Source organism: Rattus norvegicus, chromosome 4, assembly GCF_036323735.1.
Source record: "Rattus norvegicus strain BN/NHsdMcwi chromosome 4, GRCr8, whole genome shotgun sequence".
NCBI classification, from domain to species: Eukaryota; Metazoa; Chordata; class Mammalia; order Rodentia; family Muridae; genus Rattus; species Rattus norvegicus.
Window position 1 is genome coordinate 168,781,177 of NC_086022.1, and position 20,704 is coordinate 168,801,880.

At 47.0% G+C, this 20,704-nt stretch overlaps 1 protein-coding gene across 3 annotated transcripts in view; it reads left to right on the plus strand.

Annotated features, from left to right (window-relative positions):
- Etv6 (ETS variant transcription factor 6) overlaps nt 1–20,704 on the plus strand; it is a 239,413-nt gene that overhangs the window by 200,772 nt on the left and 17,937 nt on the right. For 2 of the 3 annotated variants that reach the window (NM_001037353.1, XM_039107692.2), the window contains exon 5: nt 15,194–15,742. In NM_001037353.1, coding sequence (NP_001032430.1) covers nt 15,194–15,742 — 549 coding nt within the window. Of the gene's footprint in view, nt 8,455–15,193; nt 15,743–20,704 lie in introns of all 3 variants that reach the window. The other variant, XM_039107693.2, reaches the window with a different exon arrangement.

A 20,704-nucleotide genomic window follows, 5' to 3' on the forward strand; every position in this document is an offset into this window, starting at 1 on the left:
GCCACTGAGCAGCTGGGTGTGCAATAGCATTTGGATAGAGTCACACCTCCCAGGGCCAGAAAGTCCTCATCCCCCGAGTGCAGCAGGCAGCCAGCCTGCAGATGTGCAAGCACTGTGCTGTGGGACTTTTCTAAACGTATTTTCCTTAAAGCCAGTCTTAAGGCCCTGTTCCTTGGGAAGTTTTGTTGACTTGTGAATCATTCCCAGACACGGGACTTCTCTTTTGCGGCCGGACAATTTAAACGCTTGTGTTTGGTGCTCTCTTAATTAGCACTGTTTGAAAAGAAAGCCTGACTGCAGGTGACCCCAAGGCCCCTGTGTCTCTCAGGCAGTCCCCCGGCATATGACACACAACATAATGCCAGTGTTCTTGGCAGGCTCCCTGATTCTCATCCTCTCCTCTCCTCTCCTCCAGTAACCCTAGTTAAATTTAGCATCTGCCCCATCCCATCAATTTGGGTCTTCTGGCCTTGCTCATTTCCGGCTTGCGTAATAGCCAAGAGCCACTCCACAGAAGAGGTGGGCTCACTGAAGCTTGACAGTAAGACAGGCATTGTGTTTATTGGCCTGACTCACAGACTATGGGATGGCTTCCCCCTCCTCCTTTTAAATTTTTATTTTCAATCTGGAATTGCTGTCCCTGTTTTCTTTCTAAATGCGGTTGAAGGCATGTGACTCCTTCCTCCTTGGACCTATTTGATATGGAAGTAGAGGGGTGTGTGTGTGTGTGTGTGTGTGTGTGTGTGTGTGTGTGTGTGTGTGTGTGTTATTCTGCTGTTCGGGGATTAATCCTTCATAAAGAAAGCTGGCCGACTCCGAGAGCTTCCCTCAAACCAGGGAAACGGAGGTGTGTCCCCTTGTGCACTCTAATGAGCTGTGCACACATGCGCCGTGATGTCAGCGGTGAGCACAGTCACTAAGAGCACAGAGCTGATGAGGCCAAGGTCAAGGGCTTCATAGCCCTGCAGATCAGGTAGCTATGTTTCAGAGCCAGCTCTTGAGAGTACCAAGTCCATCCACTGAGACCATCTTTGATGCCGGAGGTCAAGAAACAAGATCTGAGAGCCTCATCCCTCCCTTGCTCCTGTTCGGATGCCGTGCCTAGCTCAGACGAGCAGGGCAACACCATCTTTACCAGGTGGTGTCAACAGAAAGAACCTTGTAAGACACAGAGGTGACCAGAGGAAGCTACCTCCTGTCTCATACTTTCTGAATGGTGGCCGGCCTTCCCCACCTTCAGCCTCTTTCGTTCCTTCTCAAAAAAAATTAATTAATTAATTAATTAACTAATTAATTAATTAATTCAGCATGCAGTGTCTCAAGAATTAAAACACTGCTGTTTTTGAAGGCAGTAGCTCAGTTAATGGCAGCTGAGGATATGAAGCTGTATGGTAAGATACGGAGAGATCTAACCCGAAAGAAACCTTTCAATTAGGTGAAACTCTGCATACCAAATTTTGTGCACTGTTAAGGATACACAAAACTCTATTGACCCAAGACTACTTACACTGTTACTGACGTGGCTTGAGTGTGTATTCATGAGTAAAAGCTAAGTGTTTCTTATCAGAATTCTTGGGACCAGAAGTGGTTTGCATTTCAGGTGTTAAAATATTTACATACTACCCGCAAACACACACATGTGATATGTCAGAATGGGACCCAAAACTTAACCATGAAATTCATTTGTTATATATATCTTATATACATGGTCTGGAGATGATTTTTATAGGGTTTTTAAAGTTTTGACCTTCTAGAAATTACCAATATGCTCATGATTTAAACGTGACCTGCCAGCCAAGGTCAGATATGGAATTGGACACATGCGATGCCGTGTGGGCACTCGGGGTTTCAGACCATACAGCACTTCAGAGCTCAGGTCTTGGGTTAGAGATGCTCAGCCCTTGTATGAAGGGCAGGCCAGAAGGAGAAGAGACGAAGCACTGCAGCGTGTGCTTCAGCGAGAGCCCCCTCTGTGGCTGAGCATCCTGACACAGCGAGTCATAGCAGAGACAGAGCACAAGGCTGTGTTCACCCCCATGACCCCACTTCACCGCAGCCACCGGCTTAGCCAGTGATCAGTTGATCGGACACTGATCGTCTCGAAATGAGAATTCACATCACAGAACAAATGTGTCTTATTTAGTTTGCCCATGGCTTCCCGCAAGTGTCCCACGTGGGTTCGTTACATTGAAGTCTTACCTTCCACCCTAGCAAACTGTGAGGAACCTGGTGTTGGCTCCCAGCTTCCCCTCCTGCCCTGGACAGGATAGTGACCACACCAATGCTAACTACCTCCACAGCATAGTCTTCTGAAATCCTTTCAGGCCTTGAGCAGAGCAGTCATCGAGGACACAGCTTCTACTCTGTTGTGGAAGGCGAGGATGAAATATTACTAAGTTGGCTGTACAATGTCTGTTTCATTATTGTGATACTTAGAGACACAGTACTCCACTAATGATTAAGCCAAGACAACAGGCAAAAAAAAAAAAAAAAAACCAGAACCATTCCAGACAACCTGGATGGGACAGTGTGCATGTGTGTATGTATATGCATGTGTGCTCGCTTATGCGTGTGCACGCACTTATGCGTGCACGCATGAGTTTAAAGAATGGGATCTGGAAGTCTAGAAACCAGGCTCTAACCCCCAGTTCTGACAGAACAAATCATGAAGGTCAAGTTTCTCATTTCTCGGTCTCTGTTTCCCCTGTGGTGAGAAGAGAGGATAAATTAGATCATTCTAAAAGTCTTTTTAACAGCTTTAATGATTTATTTATTTATTTAATATGAATACACTGTCTCTGTCTTCGGACACACCAGAAAAAGGCACTGGATCCCATTACAGATGGTTGTGAGCCGCCATGTGGTTGCTGGGAATTGAACTCAGGACCTCTGGAAGAGCAGCCAGTGTTCTTAACCGCTGAGCCATCTCTCCAGCCCCATACAGCTTTAAAATCCAACATAGCCAAGAAATATGGAGATGGACACAACACAGTCTTCACCCTTGGGGTCTTAGGCAATGAAGAAACAGCAAGCCAGGACAGAGTCCTGCTGGGTGCTGCCCAGTAACAGGAGAAAATCCTCCCTAGTCTCAGTTGTGTCCCCTTTTCCAGAACGTCTGGTGGCATGGTCCCTCTCAGCATCAGACAGACAGTAGCCTCACCCACTTGCGGTGAAAAGTGAAGTTTCAATAGGTCCCTTTGCTCTGACTGTCATGACTCATTGTGTCTGTGGCACATGAATTCGATAGTAGGTAAGTGGTTGGTAAAGAAGTAGGGAGACAATGAAATCCATAATGCTGGCACTTGCACAAGAACCAGAAGGCAAAAGGGTCTTCAGAGAAGTCGGACCATCACATGATCATAAAAGAAACCTATCTGGTTACATGTGATTGTGTGATGGCAGCTTAAGTCTTTGGTTTCCAAAAATTAAACGCTTTAACATCCCATGGAGTTAAAAATAACAGATTGCCACTCTTTCCAAAGAAAGTCCCTGTCCCCAAGATGTACATGCCACTGCTCCCCTAAAAGCTCCTTAAGTAAGCTGCCAGTCTGGGCTGAAATCCAAGTGTGGTTCTCTCTGCAGAGTGACCCCTGTAGGATAGTTCAGACATAGGAAGAAGAAAGAAGATCTGTGTTCCTCTCATGTTCTTTCTATATACTGCCCCCTCTTATCATTTAAATTCTTCAGTTTCTCTCTTTCCTGGGATAGTAAGAGGCATAATCATTTCTCCCTCTCCCTCCCCCCTCTCCCTGCCGCTCCCCCTCCCTCTCTCATTCACACAGGCACTGCTGAGTGTTTCTGTGGTGATTCTCGAAGTCTTGAGAGGACAGGGATGCTCTGCTGGAAGCTTTCTGTCACGAGGTGCATGAAGAATTCTCCCATCGTGCTCAGGAGTTCCACATGTCAAAACACTGTCCCATTTCTCCTACAGCTAACCCAGAACTTAGATGGCAGTCTCCTCTTCCGTGGCGGACAGGAAGGCGACTTGCACTCTGATTTGGCCCACTCAAGTTTCATTCATACAGTCTGTCCCTTGAGCGGGACATTATTCCTCCCATCACAACCAAACCCCAGGTTCCTAAGGACTGCCTTGGAATCTTACACAGCTTCAGTGAAATAACTAACGATAGGTGTGTGACACTTTTTTATTGAGTCCTACTATGTGTCAGCCCTCCTAAGCTCTTAAATGTTCACAGACATCCTAAAAACAAGTTATATTATCCTAAGTTTATAGATGAGGAAAGAGAGACTAAGGAATACTCCTCCAGACGAAGGGACAAAATGGAGGGGTGCATGCGTGCATGTGTGCACGCACACGCAGAAGCCAGAGGTTGATGCCCTGTTGTCTTCTTCAATCTCTCTAGCTTAGATATTGAGCAGGGTTTCTCACTTGAACCCAGAGCTCACCAGTCCCACCAGCTTGCTTCAGGGATCCCCTGTCTCTGCCTCCTATTGGTGGGGATTACGGGCAGGCTACCACAGCAACCCACCATTTCTGTGAGTACCACTGGGCCCTGGTCCTCATACCTTCGTGTCAAGCCGTTTTTACTTGCTGAATCATGTCTCACAACATGCAAAGCTAAAATCTAAATCTAGGTGACGTTCACAACAGACCAGAATGCTCTCGTGGTTTTTGTAAGTTTTCAGTGTTCGTGCAGCCTGAAAATAGAGGAAATGGTTGGAAAAATGAGACAATTTCATCGAGATTATGATATTAAGGTAATTCTACGAGGGCGCGGTGGATCTGGTGACCCTTTGTAAGAGATAAAATGTAAGCAACAAAATGTCAAAGAAAATTTCGCAGAGGCCTTTTAGTTCATGGCCTCCTTTATTTTTCTGAATCAACTGCTCTGTAGCCTGGCCTCTAAGTCACTGTGTAGTCAAGTAAGCAAGGTCTTCCTGCCTCCGTCTCTCCAGTGTTGGGATGACAGGACATCACTATGCTGGGTTTTATGTGGTACCTGAGGACAGAGCCTAGGGCCTCGTTGTCTGGTGGGCAAGCACTCTACCAGCTGAGCTACATCCTAACCCTGGTTCATGATTTTAAAAAACGTACTCAAAATCGGAAGGAATAAACCTTCTGGATGGCTGTTTCTCCCAGGATGAGTAAGTCAGCATGAGGAAATCCTTCCGGCCGGTGTGGTGGACAGGGTCTGAATCAGATGCTAGAGTCTGGAAGTGGAAGCCAGCGCCTCTGTGCAGCTCCCCTTAGGAAGCCAGGCCTTCCTTACAGCTGCCACAGAGGCACCACAGAGAGAAAGCTTTTGTCTGCCCCTGGCCACTCACTGATTTAAAAAAAAAATCACTGGCTTCTCTATCTTACTGGAATAGTATTGATAAATGAAGTGTCAAGGATGCCCCCGGCTAGGATATGACATCTTCGTTCTATGTTTTAACTGTGTGATTTGTGAAGGAGCCAGAGAGCTCCATGAACGTGGGCCAGGCCACCTAGGTTAACGTGTCTTGGGGCAAGTTAGTTCCTCCGTGTGTCCAAGGAGGAAAATGGCAGTACCTGCCTCAGACCATGGGAGAAAGAAATGGATTCCTGTGAGAATTGACCCAGGAAGAGCCCCTGTCAGGAGGCACCCAGTAAATGTCACTCATTGTCATTACTTGACACATCTTCCCGTTACTTAGTTGAGCTTTTAATCGTCCTTTCCTTGTGAATTCTTAATTGTGATAAAATATGTATAAAAGCCTTAGAGCCCGACGTGTGTGTCAGCACAGTTAACTGGGGTTGAATGGCGCCACCTCAGAGAGGAGTGGTCCCTTTTTCTTTCTCTCCTTTGCTTCCAATTCCATGGTTCTTGACCTTCATCTTGGGAACAGACTCCATGTGGGTATCAAATTTGTGCATCCCATGCTTACCAAAGGCTTTTCACCTCACCTAGAACACCTCTCTAGCCCAGCTGGGAACCATCGCTTTCAGAACTACTCTGCTGATGCTGTCAGTCTTTATTGTTTGCAGAGCATGGCCTGTTTGGGAGTGAGCACTTGTATTGCATCCTGGGACCTGGATCGTTCTGTCACACACACACACACACACACACACACACACACACACACACACACACACAAACACACACACACTGTCTAGAACCTTCTGTGAATCTCTGGCTGTCTCCTCTTACATTTAAGTATAAGGTTAGCCTTCTCACCCCTCTCCATGCTGTGATTCTAAAAGCCGGCAGCAGGTCATGAGAGGTCCCTGGAGAATAAGAGCAGGTCCAGACTGCCACTTCCTGTCCCCAGCTGAACGACGACAAAATAGAGGCAAAGACCCTTCCTTCCTGTTTCAGGGCCACGGTTGACTTGCCCTTGTCTTCTCTGTCCTCCATTCCCTCCTCAGCATGTGCTAGCCACAGCAGAGGAAGGCACTGGTCAGTTCGCATAGTCTCTTGGCATTTACCCGCTAGCCCTCAATCTTCTTCCTCTGTCTGCTGTGGTCTGGAGAATGCTTTTAGGTCTGGGATGAGACTAGTCTCTTCAGCCAAAAGTTTCACGGGCGGGAGATTCCTACACGCATGAGTAACTCCAGAGGTAGGCAGGAAGTCTCCAAGAAACTTTGAGAAAAACTAGCCAGTCCCTTGGAGATCAGGCCCTGGAGTCAGTGGATTTCAACTCTAAAGAAGGAAATTCTCTGCTGAAAGCCTACTGATTGGCTGTCCCCAGCTCCAAGACTCTTCAGCCTTATCTCTGTGCTGCCCTCACCCCCCCCACACCCCACACCCCCCAACCCCCACCCCCTAACCCCCACCCCCCACCCCCGGCTCTGTTAGCTGTTGATAAATTACCCCACAGCTCTGATTGGCTCCTTTCAGATTCTGCCCCTTAGGCTCTTCTTTGTTTTAAGGCGGGGTCTCATATAACTCAAGCTGGCCTCTAACTCACCCTGTAGCCAAGGATGGCCTTGAATACAGCTACCCATTTCCATCCCTGATTTATTTAATGTTGGGGATCAAGCTCAGGGCTGTGTGCGCGTTGGGTGAGCACTCTGACTAAACTACCTCTAAGCTCCCCTTGATTTATTTGAGGAACTAATTTTGTTTTTCCTGCACGTATGTGTATGTATAACCAATGTCTACAGAGGTTCCCTCAGAACTGAGGTTAGAGATGGTTGTGAACCATGTGGGTACTGAGAACTGAACACCCATCCTCTGCAAAAGTAGCAAGTGTTCTTACCCACTGAGCCATCTCTCCAGCTGTCACCCCACTCTTGCACCCTGATTCCTTAGATGGCCCCTTTGGGCTGCTGTTTTGAAGCTGAGAGAGACCTCTCTACTCTGCCACTGACTAGCCTGCGAACATGTGGATGATCTATGCTGGCCCACTGGAAGAGACAACCCACTTGCAGGCAGCATCTACCTGGCCTGAGGGAAGATCGGTGAACCGTTTCGTTTCCTTCAGCCCATGTTATCAAGTGCTTATGAGAAGTCCAGGGTTTGTTATTTATCAAGCTATCCCCTCCAATCAAGATAATTTACTTCTTAGGCCCTAAAGGGGAATTCAAGTTGAGATGACCAGGTAAAAGGTCAGTAGATGGTCTCCAACCAAGCAGAAATTGAACCTTGAAGAAAAGGAATGGGGGCCAAGGAGGCATAGCATTCTGCTAGGCTGCTGTAACAAACACCAACACTAGACAGCTGTCGACACAGCACGTCAGTATGTCCCGCTCTGGACGCCCTCGGTCAGGGTTGGTTTCCGTGAAAGCTGAGGGGAGGAGGACCTGGTCCAAGACTCAGACTTAGCTACAGAAGCCTGGTGGGCAGTTAATCCATAGTATTGCTTGTCTTGGAGGTCCTGTCTTCCTGTGTGCATGTGTCCATGTCCACAACCTCCTTTTTATAAGGGGACCAGACATACTGAATAATAAATACTGCCTTCAGTTTCCCCTCTGTTAATGTTAGAAGCACCCTGACCCAGAACACTGGCACTGGAGAGACGGATTAAGATCGCATGCCGTTCTTCCAGAAGAGCCACCAGATTCAGTTCCCAGCACCCATGTGACAGATAGCAACTGTGTCTGTAACACCCATCCCAGAGACTTCCGTCAGCACTGCATGTACCTGGTTCACAGGCAAACATGCAGTCAGAACACACGTACACATAAATAAACATAACCACCACCGAGGGGAGTAAAGGGTTCATTTCAGCTTACAGGTTACATTTCCATCACTGAAGGAAGTCATAGATGGAACTTTGTGCACAAAGTGTGGCAAGGCAGTCACCGGGAGCCTCTACCATCAGACAACTCTGTGGAGCCTCTGCCATCAGACAACTCTGTGGAGCCTCTGCCATCAGACAACTCTGTGGAGCCTCTGCCATCAGACAACTCTGTGGAGCCTCTGCCATCAGACAACTCTGTGGAGCCTCTGCCATCAGACAACTCTGTGGAGCCTCTGCCATCAGACAACTCTGTGGAGCCTCTGCCATACAGTTTGCTCACTTTTCTGAGTTAAGACTAAAAGCATTACTTTCTTTTTTATTTAACTTCTCTTTATACCTTTTTTTTTGGCTACTGACCAGGGACTAAGCATGTTTTCTCTGGTATTCTGAACTTTTTCACTCTTTCTGAAGCCCCTTCTTATTTTGCCACAGGAGTGCTTATTGCCCTTCCTTGCAAATGGTAGATTTCTTTCCCCTCTCCGTCCCCCTTCTCCTGGCAGCTGCCAAGATTTACAGTTAGCCTACCCTGTTGTTTTCACTAAACTTGGCCCGTGTTTCCTTTCACAGAAAGAAAAGGAAGTAGCCGTGGAGGTGTGCTCATTGCTGGTTGTCTCCAGGCTTTCTCCCAAGCTCACACTTAGATAGCTTTCTTATGTAGCCCAGAACCATCTGGCCAGGGAATGGTGCTGCCCACAGTGGGCTGGGCCCTCCTAACACACAGAATGGCTTCCTCTTAGCTAATTATGTCCCCCAAGGATCTCTTTTTCATAAAGGCCACATTCTGAGAGCCTGGTAGTTAAAACATACAAATTTGGAATTGGGAAGGCACAGTTGAGAGCCTACTAATAGGGCTAAGAGAACATGATGGTGCGTGTGTGAAATATACTTTCACCCCCTGGATCTTTAACCGATCCTTCAGCATTTTTTTTTTATTGGCTTCTTTACAAAACTGCTGAGGTGTGGTCCTCTCTGGAATTCTGAGAATCACGGTGGCCTGAGGCTGATGAGCCTCCTGACTCATTTCTCGGAGCCTGGGGATGATACAGGGTGACATGTAACGTTGACATGTGATATATGAACATGAGATGTTTGCCATAACCTTTTGGGACTTACTCATGGTTTATATGTGACTGAATTGGGGGTTTGGGTAAATTCAAGTAAAAATGATAGAAACAGGAGGATCAGGAGTTCAAGGTCATTGTCAACTATGTAGTAAGTTCAAGGTCAGATTGGTCTACATTCGATTCTGCATCAGTTAAGCTTTTCTCACTGCTATGACAAGATGGCAAACAAAAGCAACTTGAAAGGAACGTCTCTTTTGGCTCACGGTTTGAAGGCACAGTCCATCCTTTCCGGTAAAGCACATTGGCAGGAGGGAGAAGCAGCTGATCGCCGTGTATCCGTAGTCAGAGAGCACAGAGACAATAACACTGGTACTGAACCTGCTCCTCTGCCTCATATGTCCATAATCCCAGCCCATTGGGTGGAGCCACCCACAATTCAGGGTCTTCCTCTTTACCTAAACTTTTCCGAATGCCCTTAAACACACTTAGAGGTACGTTTGCATGGCGATTTCATATTCCTCTGAGGTTGACAATCGAGACCAGCCATCACAGACCCTGTGGGTGGGAGTTGGGGGTGGAGAGGTGGTGGTGGGGTGCTACTGAATGATATGAAATAGGATTAAGACCTGTTAGTCTCATCTAAAATCTGCTTTATTTGTTTGACTTAAAGAATGGGATCCTCGGTGTCTGAAGACATTTATAAAGGCAGAGCTCTGGCTCCAAAAGCTCACCGTCAGCCAGAATGAATGCTCCTTCCTGGGCTTTAGGCCTTTTCCTCCCATGCCCTGTGCCTATATTCATTGTGTGTAGCTCTGCCTCCCTCTAACTTGTGCATTCCCCTCTACCCCACCCAATCAAGACCTTCAAAACCAGGGTGGTACGGAAAGTTTCTCAGTTTTCCAGTTGAGCAACTTACCAAGCACAAACCCAGACATCAAGGCCACCCCCTCCCCCCCACACACACACACCTCCAAAAAAAAAACCTGAGACAGAAGACTCCCACATCTGAGGGATTTCATGCACTTGCTGTCCAAGCAGTGCATTTCCTGTGTCCAGAGCTCCTCTGCCTGCCGGCTCTGGTCTCTTAAGTTTCCACACTCGGCTGCCAACTTATAATAACAGAGCGACAGGCAGGATCAGAGCCTACTCCGTTCGTGGGTGCAAGCTTTGTACTGAAACAAAGCTTGGAAGGTCTTGTTGCAGACCTTTCGGTCTGCACAGTGGTTGTGCCCAGACCACCAGGAGCCGGGAATTAAATACCCTCAGATCCACTTGTCTACCATTAATGTTATCAGCTTCATCAAGTGCTTCCTCTTTCGGTGGTGTCTGCAGAGAAATAAATAAATCAAGGCTCTTCCACATCTTGTTCCTGCCCAGGATCCAAAGTCTGAAGTCCACTCTGAGTTGAATTATCTGGAGCACTGTCTCCTTCCTTCATTGTTCCCAAAGATCTGGGCGGGAACAGAGAGTGAAATCTCCTCAGGACATTACATCAGTTCCCCTTTCCCCCTTGGCATGAAAGTGCTTCCGCTCAGAGCCCTCACCGACTTCCTAAGGCTTGTAAAGCTTGCCCCAACTACACACCCACACCCCAGCCTTGAAGCCAAGACATCAAAGACAGCCTGCAGGTGACCAGATTATTGACCGCCGCCTATGTCTGTTTTGTAATTTAGAAGACGGGAAATGGATTCCGGAGATGGGATATTTTTCTAGTACAGGGTCTCCATGATCCTCAACTTTTTAAGTAAAGAGGGACATCTTTTAAGCAAAAGAGTGACATTTAGAAAACATTTGAAACCCAGAATGAAACTGTCCGAAGTAATTACTTTCCAGTGACCTTGTACTGGCAAGTAAAAAGGAACCACAGTAAGTTTGTCTCTATGGGTGGCAGAATTTAGGTCCATTTTAGCTCCACAAAGAGCAGTCAGTACTCTGGAAGGAATACAAGGGAAGTGGTGTGTGCCATTCGAACCTCTGTCTGGGCAAGCTAGATCAGGACTTCTAAAAGAAACTTGAGGCAGACACAGTAGCTTCTGCCCGTCGTCCTAGCACTTGAGAGGCTGAGGCAAGGTGATTGCTTTGAGTTGTAATTGCCACGGCGTAAGACCCTGTCCCTTGAAAAGAACGAACAACACCTTTCTAATAGAAACTCTCCATCCCCTGTGGAGTAGAGAGGACCCTTTAAGGAAGCACCATGTGCCCACCACCACTCTCAAGACCCTGTCACCACCCAAGTGTTTCCTCCATACCCTCACCTGGCTCTTTGTCACCTCCCATGAGTATCATTTCATTCATCAATACTTCTGGGTAGCCTACGAAGATGAAGGCCACTTATAAAATGAGAACCATGGGAGCCAGTGTTTCAGCTCAACACCGTGCTTTTATTGGTCACCTGGGAAACACCATGGTATACAGTGTGAAGCAAAATCTGAGTTAGGAAGGGCCTCCAGGCTGCAGGTGGTTGGACCTCCCCCACCCCCACTTTAAAAGCAAGCAGTCATAACTGAACAACTACACAATTCATGTTGACTGACTTTGACAGTCCCTTAGAAGAGGCTTGGACCCAAGGTTCAGATTTGGGTTGGTTTTTTGGTGGTGGTAGTGGCAGCGATGGTGGTGGTGGTGATGGTTGGTTGGGTGATTTTTTTGTTTTTGTTTTTGTTTTGTTTTGTTTTTTGCTGCTTTTCCAGATTTTGGAGATTTACTTGTGAGACAGGTTGGTGTTAAGACCCACATGAAATCTCTTTGTATTTTGTAAACTACACGTGTAGCCTGCAGGAAATCCGATGGAATGTTTTTCAGTTGTTTTGTTCATGAAACAAATGTCATAGTGTGGCATTTTCCACTGGTGGCACTGTATAGACACACTGGGTGAGTTTCAGATTCTGGGGAGTTTTCGATGAACAATTATTTTGCTTATTCTAATCTTCCCTCCCACCTACCCCATACCGCCCTCAAGATTCAGACCCCGTACACTCTGATTTTTAAGACGAGGTCTCACTCACTATGTAACTCAGCCTTAACTTCACTATATAATCCAAGCTGGCCTGAAGCTCCTGACAGTCCTCCTGCCTCAGCCTCCCAAATGCTAAAATCACAGGCTTACACCACCACATCCAGCCCAAGACCATCCTTGTCTTACAACTTTAAGCAGCCTTGCTGTCAAGTACCTCTGTGCCATTTCCATTGTGTGTGACCTGTTTGGATTTGCTGAACTTCTGGGATTTTCTAGTCTCTTGTTGATATTGTGGCTCTGGTTATTTCTTCCCTTTCCCCTCTGACCCATTCCTTGTACACTTTAGGCATATTTGACTAGTTGAGTTCATAATTTGTTTTTAATTTCCTCTCTCATCTCCAGTATACTATTAAGCCTGTCTAGTCTACTGGACACTACAGTCACTTTGTGTATTGTACTTTTGGTTCTAGAATCTTCATTTTTGTTTTCTAAGTTTCTGTTTTGACAGCTCCTGCATGTCATGACTTACAGTGACTGTGGTATCCCTGAAATGCTAACAGCTGCCATAAATTCCTTTAAAGAAAGTCTCCTTAGCAAATCCCATCAGTGTTGCAGAATCTGCTTCTGTTGATCACCTCTTAATAATAGGTCACCTCTTCTGTGTCTACAAAAACCGTGTTGATGCTGAACCTTACAGTTAGCACACTGAAGAGTCTTGGTTGTGCTATATTCCTGTGAAGAGTGTTGACCCTTATGCCTGCAGACAGTTCATCTGTTAGCCAGTCACTTCTAGCATGTAGCGACTGGTTTACATTATTCTAGGGCAAACCTGTCTCAGCTTTCCCTTTAGCCCTCAGCAAGGAGCCCTTTGTAGTGTAACACAGGACTTATTCCACTAACATGTGGCCATGCTGGGGTAATGGACAGCCTGGGTTGTTGACAAAGCCTTTTAACTTAGTGAGTCTCAAGCTCTGACCTGTTTTTCTACTACAGTGACCAGGAGTTGAGACTTCTGTTGGAAACTCTCAGCCACGCAATCCCTGCTTTCCAGTCTCCCTGGCGTGTGTATTGTTCAGGAGTCAGACAAGAATGTGAGAGAACTTTAGCATGCTGTTTTAGGAGTTCTCTCTGGTATGCTTCCCTTGATGAGGCTTCCACAGGTTTCTCCATTTTGGGCACCTACTTGCATCCTGACAGCTTACACAAGTTCTTGTCATCTCCAAACTGCCTTGTACAGTCACTGATAAGGGTACTCTTGGGGAAAGGCTGTATATATCTAATGTCTTGCTCGAGGAAGGTCCCACCCTTTAAGAATAAAGTCCCTGTGTTTTCATCTATTTGAGGGTCATTGTCCAATAGCTGTCCATGGATTTTTCTTTTTAGTTTATTGTATCCGCTTCCTGTAAAGTCTACCTGTAGGAAGTTTGGTTTGAGTGGGCCACTCTGCCATTGCTGAAACTGGAACTCCTCTTCGTCCTGTTAGGTGAATGGTGGCTGGTTTTAAATCCTTTACTGTTCCTTTCATATCTGACCGTATTTGCCTGAATACCAGTCCTCAGCAAAATACTAAGATATCCTTCATTCCTTTTTCCAGTTGACTAGTACTCTTACCATTCCACGATCTAGATTAGTAAACAAGTGTCCTAGGTTACCTGACCCAGTGAGGAAGGACTTTTGAATTTATGGCTTCAGATCATACAGTAGTCACGAAACAGGCATTTCCCTTTCTATGAGTCTTATGTGCTGTATTCACTGCATCTTTTGTTCAGTGCCTCCTGTGATGAGGAAGATCTAGTAGAATTTTAAAAAGGGAAAAATTTTTTTCATGCCAGCCTAAAACCTATAACCCTTATGCAAACCCCACCTCTTTCTCTGACCCTGGCAGAGTCCCATTTCCCTTTCTCGGGTTTTTCTCATAGACCAAGGTGATGTCTTGGGCATTGTTTTAACAATTAGAACTTTGGGTAAGTTTGGGGCCAGAATAGGGGTCATCAGAAGTGTTCATTTACCTGCTGAGACTGCCTCAGAAACACCCATGGCCAGAGTGCCCCATGGAGATAAATATCTATGAGTTAAAAAGATAGCTCATCTATTTCTCTGGGCAGATACTGGTTTGAGGTTCAACAGGGAACCCAGCTCTCCTGTGAGTTGGTCTGCCCTCAGTCTAGCCCTCCAACTGCTTCAGCTCTACAGCTGTACACTTCTGTTGTTACGCTCAACAGCGTGTGAATTCACGTACACTGAAGATCATGTGATCTTGGGTGCCCGTGCACCTGTCCTCCCTACTTCCCACTCTGAGTTCACCGTGATGGGACACACTCAGGGACACACTTCTAAAAGCTCTCTCCAGTGCACGATCACCAATCTATAAAAACGGCCATCTTTGCTGCAGAGAGCAGGTTTCTGTTTATGATTTTGTGCCCTGGAGTCTGTGTGACAAGTGCCGTAACACTTGCAGGCTTTAGAATCTAATTCCAATCCTTTGCCCATTGGCCGAGTGGTGCGGGGAAGTTGTCTGCTTTTATAATCTGTGAAATGGTTATATTTCCCTCCTAAGAATGATCCAAGTTTTAAATAATAAAACCCAGGACATAGAAGAGAGTTGTCATTAATCACCATTGCTGACAGCCATAACAATAGCCGGAGAAGGAGAAAAGGAAAACTTAGGCTCACTAGAGAATCTGGAGAGAAACCCCTAAAAAACACCTCAACTCTGAAGCCTGCACAGAGGAGTCAAGGGAGCACGAGATAGAGAAGGCATTGGGTTCCTTGTGTTTTCGGGCACTGTCAGATGCTAGACAGAATGTTGATGGACGTTCTTCGCTTGTCCAGGGTAGGAAAGCAATTTCCAGTATGTGCTCTGGAGTTTTGTTTGAGCCAAGGGACAGACACAGGGATCTGGGTTGAGAGAGGCTCCATGTTCGATACAGCTGCCTGTAGAGCAATGGCGAGGTCCTGGGGCTGCTACTCACTGTGGTCTGTGATTGTCTTTTCTTTTGCCCCACAGATAATTGTGTCCAGAGGACGCCCAGGACGCCAGCGGAGAGCCTGCACCACAACCCTCCCACTATTGAACTCTTACATCGCCCCAGGTCACCCATCACCACAAACCACAGGCCTTCTCCGGACCCAGAGCAGCAGCGGCCCCTGCGGTCCCCCCTGGACAACATGATCCGCCGCCTCTCGCCTGCAGAGAGAGCCCAGGGGCCAAGGCTACAGCAGGAAAACAACCACCAGGAATCCTACCCCCTGTCAGTGTCTCCTATGGAGAATAATCACTGCCCACCGTCCTCGGAGTCCAACCCGAAGCCCTCAAGCCCCTGGCAGGAGAGCACACGAGTGATCCAGCTGATGCCTAGCCCCATCATGCACCCCTTGATCCTGAACCCCCGGCACTCGGTAGATTTCAAACAGTCCCGAATCTCTGAAGATGGGATGCATCGGGAAGGGAAGCCCATCAACCTGTCTCACCGAGAGGACCTGGCTTACATGAACCACATCATGGTCTCTGTGTCCCCACCCGAAGAGCACGCCATGCCCATTGGAAGAATAGCAGGTGAGTGGGCTCAGCCCCCAGCTCCTCGCTGCCCAGCGGCAGCCATGACCATGTTATGTGCCCGCAAAGGTTTGGGAGGACAAGGGGAAGCTTCTGCCTGCATGAGACAGAGTCCCTAATGCCTGGTTAATGAGCCACTATCAGAGAGTAGTTAATGAGCCTCAGAAATGTTAAGGAATGGATGTCCTCCGTCCCGCTTACAAGGAGAGCTGCCTCAGAATCACAGCAAAGGGAAAACATTTAGAATCAAAGGTTTAGGAAGTGCTCTAATGGGCCTGTGGTGAAGGTTCCAGGTGCTAATTAATGGCCGAACACAGCCAAGAAGAACCTTTGTCTCAGATTTGTGCCTGTAATTCTGTCCTTCAGACAGCAACTCAATACTACTTTCCCCTTCGAGAGGGCAGAATTGGAATCGGGGTGTCAGTAGGCAAGTGTTGCCATGTCATTTAGACAGAGAAAACCCACTCCCAAATTCTTCTTTCAATTATGATGGAAGGCCCAAATGAGCTCTCCTGACATGAAACCAAGGAGGGTGGGTAAGAATCTACTGATTTAAACCTTGCCAGCCTGCACTTAATTTCCGTGGAATTCTCCAGAAGGCAGTATACACTAACTGCTTGGCAAAGTGAAGTCTTTACCTCGAGGGTGTACTGTTCATGAGCCATCCATGGGGCACCTATGACATACAGATAAACACATCTGCTGCACTGTGTATGGCAGTGATTTAACATCCAGCATCCTCCCACTTGTAGAACTGAGAGTTTAGATGGAAAAGCACCTCTTACCCGTTGCAGTGTCCAGGTATTCTGCCGTATGGCAGAAGGCCAAAGCCGTGAGGAAGCAAATCAGAAGCTGTGTTTGGCCTGGAGGAGCAGGAGGCTTCACAGGGGCTGGGGGAAAATGTGACTGTGCTTGGTGGGAAGAGACCCGGAGTTAGGGCAGAGCCCTCCGTGTGCAGGTGATGGGGATAAACAGCCATTCTCCCCAGCTGGCACTGCCGTGTGTAGCAGTTCCCAACCAAGGCCCTGCTTCACCTCTGTCTTGTCTTCTTGTCTCTTCTTTTTGTTTAAATCGTTTGTTCCTAGATGTCTGTCCCTGAGTACACTTCTGCCATTGCCTCGGTTTTATTGCTATCAATGATGTACACTGAAGGTGTTGAATTAGGAAAACACAGTGGAGAGTCTGGGGACAGTGCAGTCAGTAACTGTTGATGTGCTCTGTTTAGGCCACACACCCCAGGTGTCGTGGCATACACTTAGAATCCCAGTGTTGGGGGCAGAGATGTACTTCCCAGGGACTTGCTGGCCACTAAACCTAGCCTACTCGGCCAGTTCCAGACCACTGAGAGACCAGCCCTATCTCAAAAGACAAATAGATAGCACCTGTGTGGTGACAACCAACACCGTTCTCCGTCCTCTGTATATGTACACATGCTCAAGCGTGCACACACACATATACACATACATGCACACACATACATGCACACACACATACACACTCATCAGGGTACTAAAAGTGTGGCCCAGTAGTAGAACGCTTGCCTAGCATGCATAAAGCCCTAAGACTTGATGGTCAGAACCACAACAACAGTAAAACAGCAGCTGTCTATGGCTTGCATGACTTAAAAAGCTGTGGAACTTAGTGTGAGCTTGGGATTCAATTCAAAACAGTCCTGCAGGTTTAATGATGGGGAGGAATGGGCTGTGCAGTGAGGTGGGGTTAGCCATGAGGCATTTGGTGGTTATGTGGGTGAGTGGATGCGTGGGGGTTCATACCGTTGTTCTACTTACACATGGGGTTTGCTTTAATAATGAAGAAACTGCAGGATGGGCAGTCAGGAGGCCAGAAAGGAAAAGTCTTACAGAAGTATCTCCTCAGACATCTGGAGGAAAAGGGGATGAGGTGAGAACTCCTGAGTGATGGAAGCTGTCTTGGTCCTCCCTCTTCTGCGTGGTGTTTTCAGATCCTGTTGCTTGTCTATAATTCTCAGGACAGCCCTTTGAGGTTGAATCCCTGTGATGTGCGTGGGTCATCTGTACAGGGGAAACCACAATGGAGATCCAGCCCCCAAGACACCAAGGCTTTTCCCAAGGTCAGAAGAGGGTTTGGTGACCTTGCTGTCACTGGGCTGTTGTCTGCCATGCTTCCCTTGAGGATATAGCATCCTTCCTTGTCAAGGTCATCTGTGTCTACCTTCATTTTACCACAGACTTCTTGAGAATCTTAAGAGAGGCATATAGGTCCAGAAGGAGAACATGAATGAGAGAAGGGGAGGGAGGAGGGCTGAAGGGATTGTTTACTTTTAAAACCTATACCCACGTCAGCAGTGGATGGAGGGGGCTCAACAGTTCAGATGCAGCTGGAGATAAATATCATATTAAGCAATTTTAGTCGGTCTCACGAAGGCAAATTACCACATTTATCTCATTGGTGGGTCTTAGATTTTATGTAGGTACTGAAGCTCATACAGGTGCAGGTATGAAGATGTAAGAACCTGTGCAGGGTAACAAAGGAAATGAACAGGAAGGGAGAGGGAGAGACAAGGGAGGGAGGTGGTATGGCCGACTGCTCCAGCACACTGCATGCTTGCGTGAAAGTGGCCTGATGTCGTACAGGAAGCCTCTTGGAATGTTCAGTCAGTCCAGTGATGAGCCTGGGCTTCCACAGATGCCTTGCCTTGAGAGCACTTAGACACGTAGAGCTAGTGTCTGCCTCTAGGAAGGCAGAATGTTCTAGAAGAGTGTCCCAGGGCCAGATCTTCCGGGGACCATTGTCATTCATTAATTCATTCCTACCGGATGATTGAGTCCCATACAAATCCATATGAATGTTCTTATGATCTTCGTAAAGGCTGTAGAATCTCTAAATATATACATTACCTAATGTACCCAAATTCCAGCTGAGCCAGTTCCGCAGGGGTGAAAGACGGGTCAGGTCTGGTGGTCGCTGAGGTCCCTTCCCGCTCTGCAAGTCCACAGCCTGACAGTGAGTCTCGATTCTGCAGCTCTCTGGGGAGGTGGCCCATAGCCCCACACTCCTTTAGCCCCTTTGGAGGACCCCCCTACTCCTCCCTCTTGTCTTTCTGGGCTCCTAAGATCTTAGTAAAAGTGATTCTGTTTGTTGAAGGTCAAATTCTGTGAGTCATCCCTGTTTACACTGTAAGGTTCTGTCTAGTGAGCAGCCGTGGATGCTTTTAAATCCCTGCAAAGCGGCTGTTAGATGAGGAAACGTAGTTCCTTGAAGCCCTTTAATTGGGCACAGGAAGAAGTGAAAACGCCGCCAAATGTCACACTGATGAGTAACTTCGCTGGAGGGTGTAGACAGAAATACTACTTACCAACGAGGAGCGAGACACAGGCCCGGGTTCCTGCCCTTCCCGGGCCATCGGCGTGGGTGTAGGAGGACCTAGGTGTTCAGACCCCTAGGAGGAGTCTACACTGCATTCTTGCACGGTGGGGGTTCACAGAGGCACAAGACGCCATCTTCGGCATGAAAAGAGCTGAGGTTCACTGTAAAAGTAAAGCCTGTGGCATGCACTTATGACTCCCGCCACATACCACAGGATGGGCTTAAAGGAACGCTTAAGGGTCGGCATGATGGGCATCTGCCTTTAGTCCCAGCACTTGGGAGGCAGAGGCAGGCAGGTCTGTGTGAGTTCAAGGCCAGACTGTTTTACGGAATGAGACCTTGTCTCAAAATAAAATAATTTCTAGTTTGTTTATTTTATGTACATTAGTAATTTGCCTGCCTGTGTGTCTGTATGAGTTTGTCAGATCCCCTGGAACTGGAGTTACAGACAGTCAGTTGTACGCTACCATGTGGGTGCTGGGAATTGAACCTAGGTCCTCTGGGAGAGTAGCCAGCCCTCTTAACCATTGAGCCATCTCAATAATAAATAAATAAATAAATAAATAAATAAATAAATAAATAAATAAAATAATGCTTAGAATTCGGGGAGTAATGAAGAAGAAGCCATTCTAGATGGCGAAAACTCAGGCGCCAACACCAGCTATAAAAACCCAAGTGTTCTTTTCTATTTCTAGTAGAGATACTAGAGCCAAGAGCTTGTCTTTCGAAGTCAACTAAAAAACTGTTTTCTCAGAAACTCTTCTGTTCCCATCTCTGAAAAAAAAAAAAAAACCTGATGAATCGTGCAAATAAAAGATCACATAAACCATGACAAATTACCCTTGTTATTAACCATATGGGAAAACGAATAAGAAAATTCAGTAAGTGATTAGCCATTTAAATACAGATTAAACACAAGTTAAGTCTATTCGCATGTAACGTGTTTTAATTTTACTTCGCAAGTGATAAGAGGTCTTGGAGATTGTCCTCCGGATAGGCATCAGGGGGTTCATGACAGCCTCAAGCCCGTGTCCCCGTCCCACCCCAAATACTTCAACCCAGAGACCTCTCAGCAAGGATTGGAAACCTTGGCCAAGTGCAGCCACCCCCTGATTCTGTAAATGAGTTTGTTGGGAAAGCCACGCTTTTGTTAAGTCATTGTCTGTGTCTGCTTTCAAACCATGACCCAAGCATGAATACGTTGAGTCACTTCGGATAACCTATGGCCACGTCTTAAATATTTACCAGTTGACCTGGTATGTAGACAGCGGGGTGCCCCATGTTCCCCATTTCGGTTCCCATGAACAGTCAGTGTTCTGAGAACCTCAGACACAATCTAGGTTGAGGATGCAGGAAGCTCAGCTCTTGCTGGCAAGGAAATGCATGCGCTTTAGGTGATGAGGCACGTCTGAGGCGCGTGAAAAGGACAGTAACAAATGATGTAAATCGGCAGACACGTTCAGGACCGCAGGCTATGCTCACAGAACAGTACAGAGCAGTTGCAATGGCATCATTAGCATAAGTACAATACAGCTCAATAACGTAGATTCTCTGCACGTTTGAATTTGTAGTCGCATTTGTTCGTTTGTTCAAAGTTTATCACGTGTTTACAAT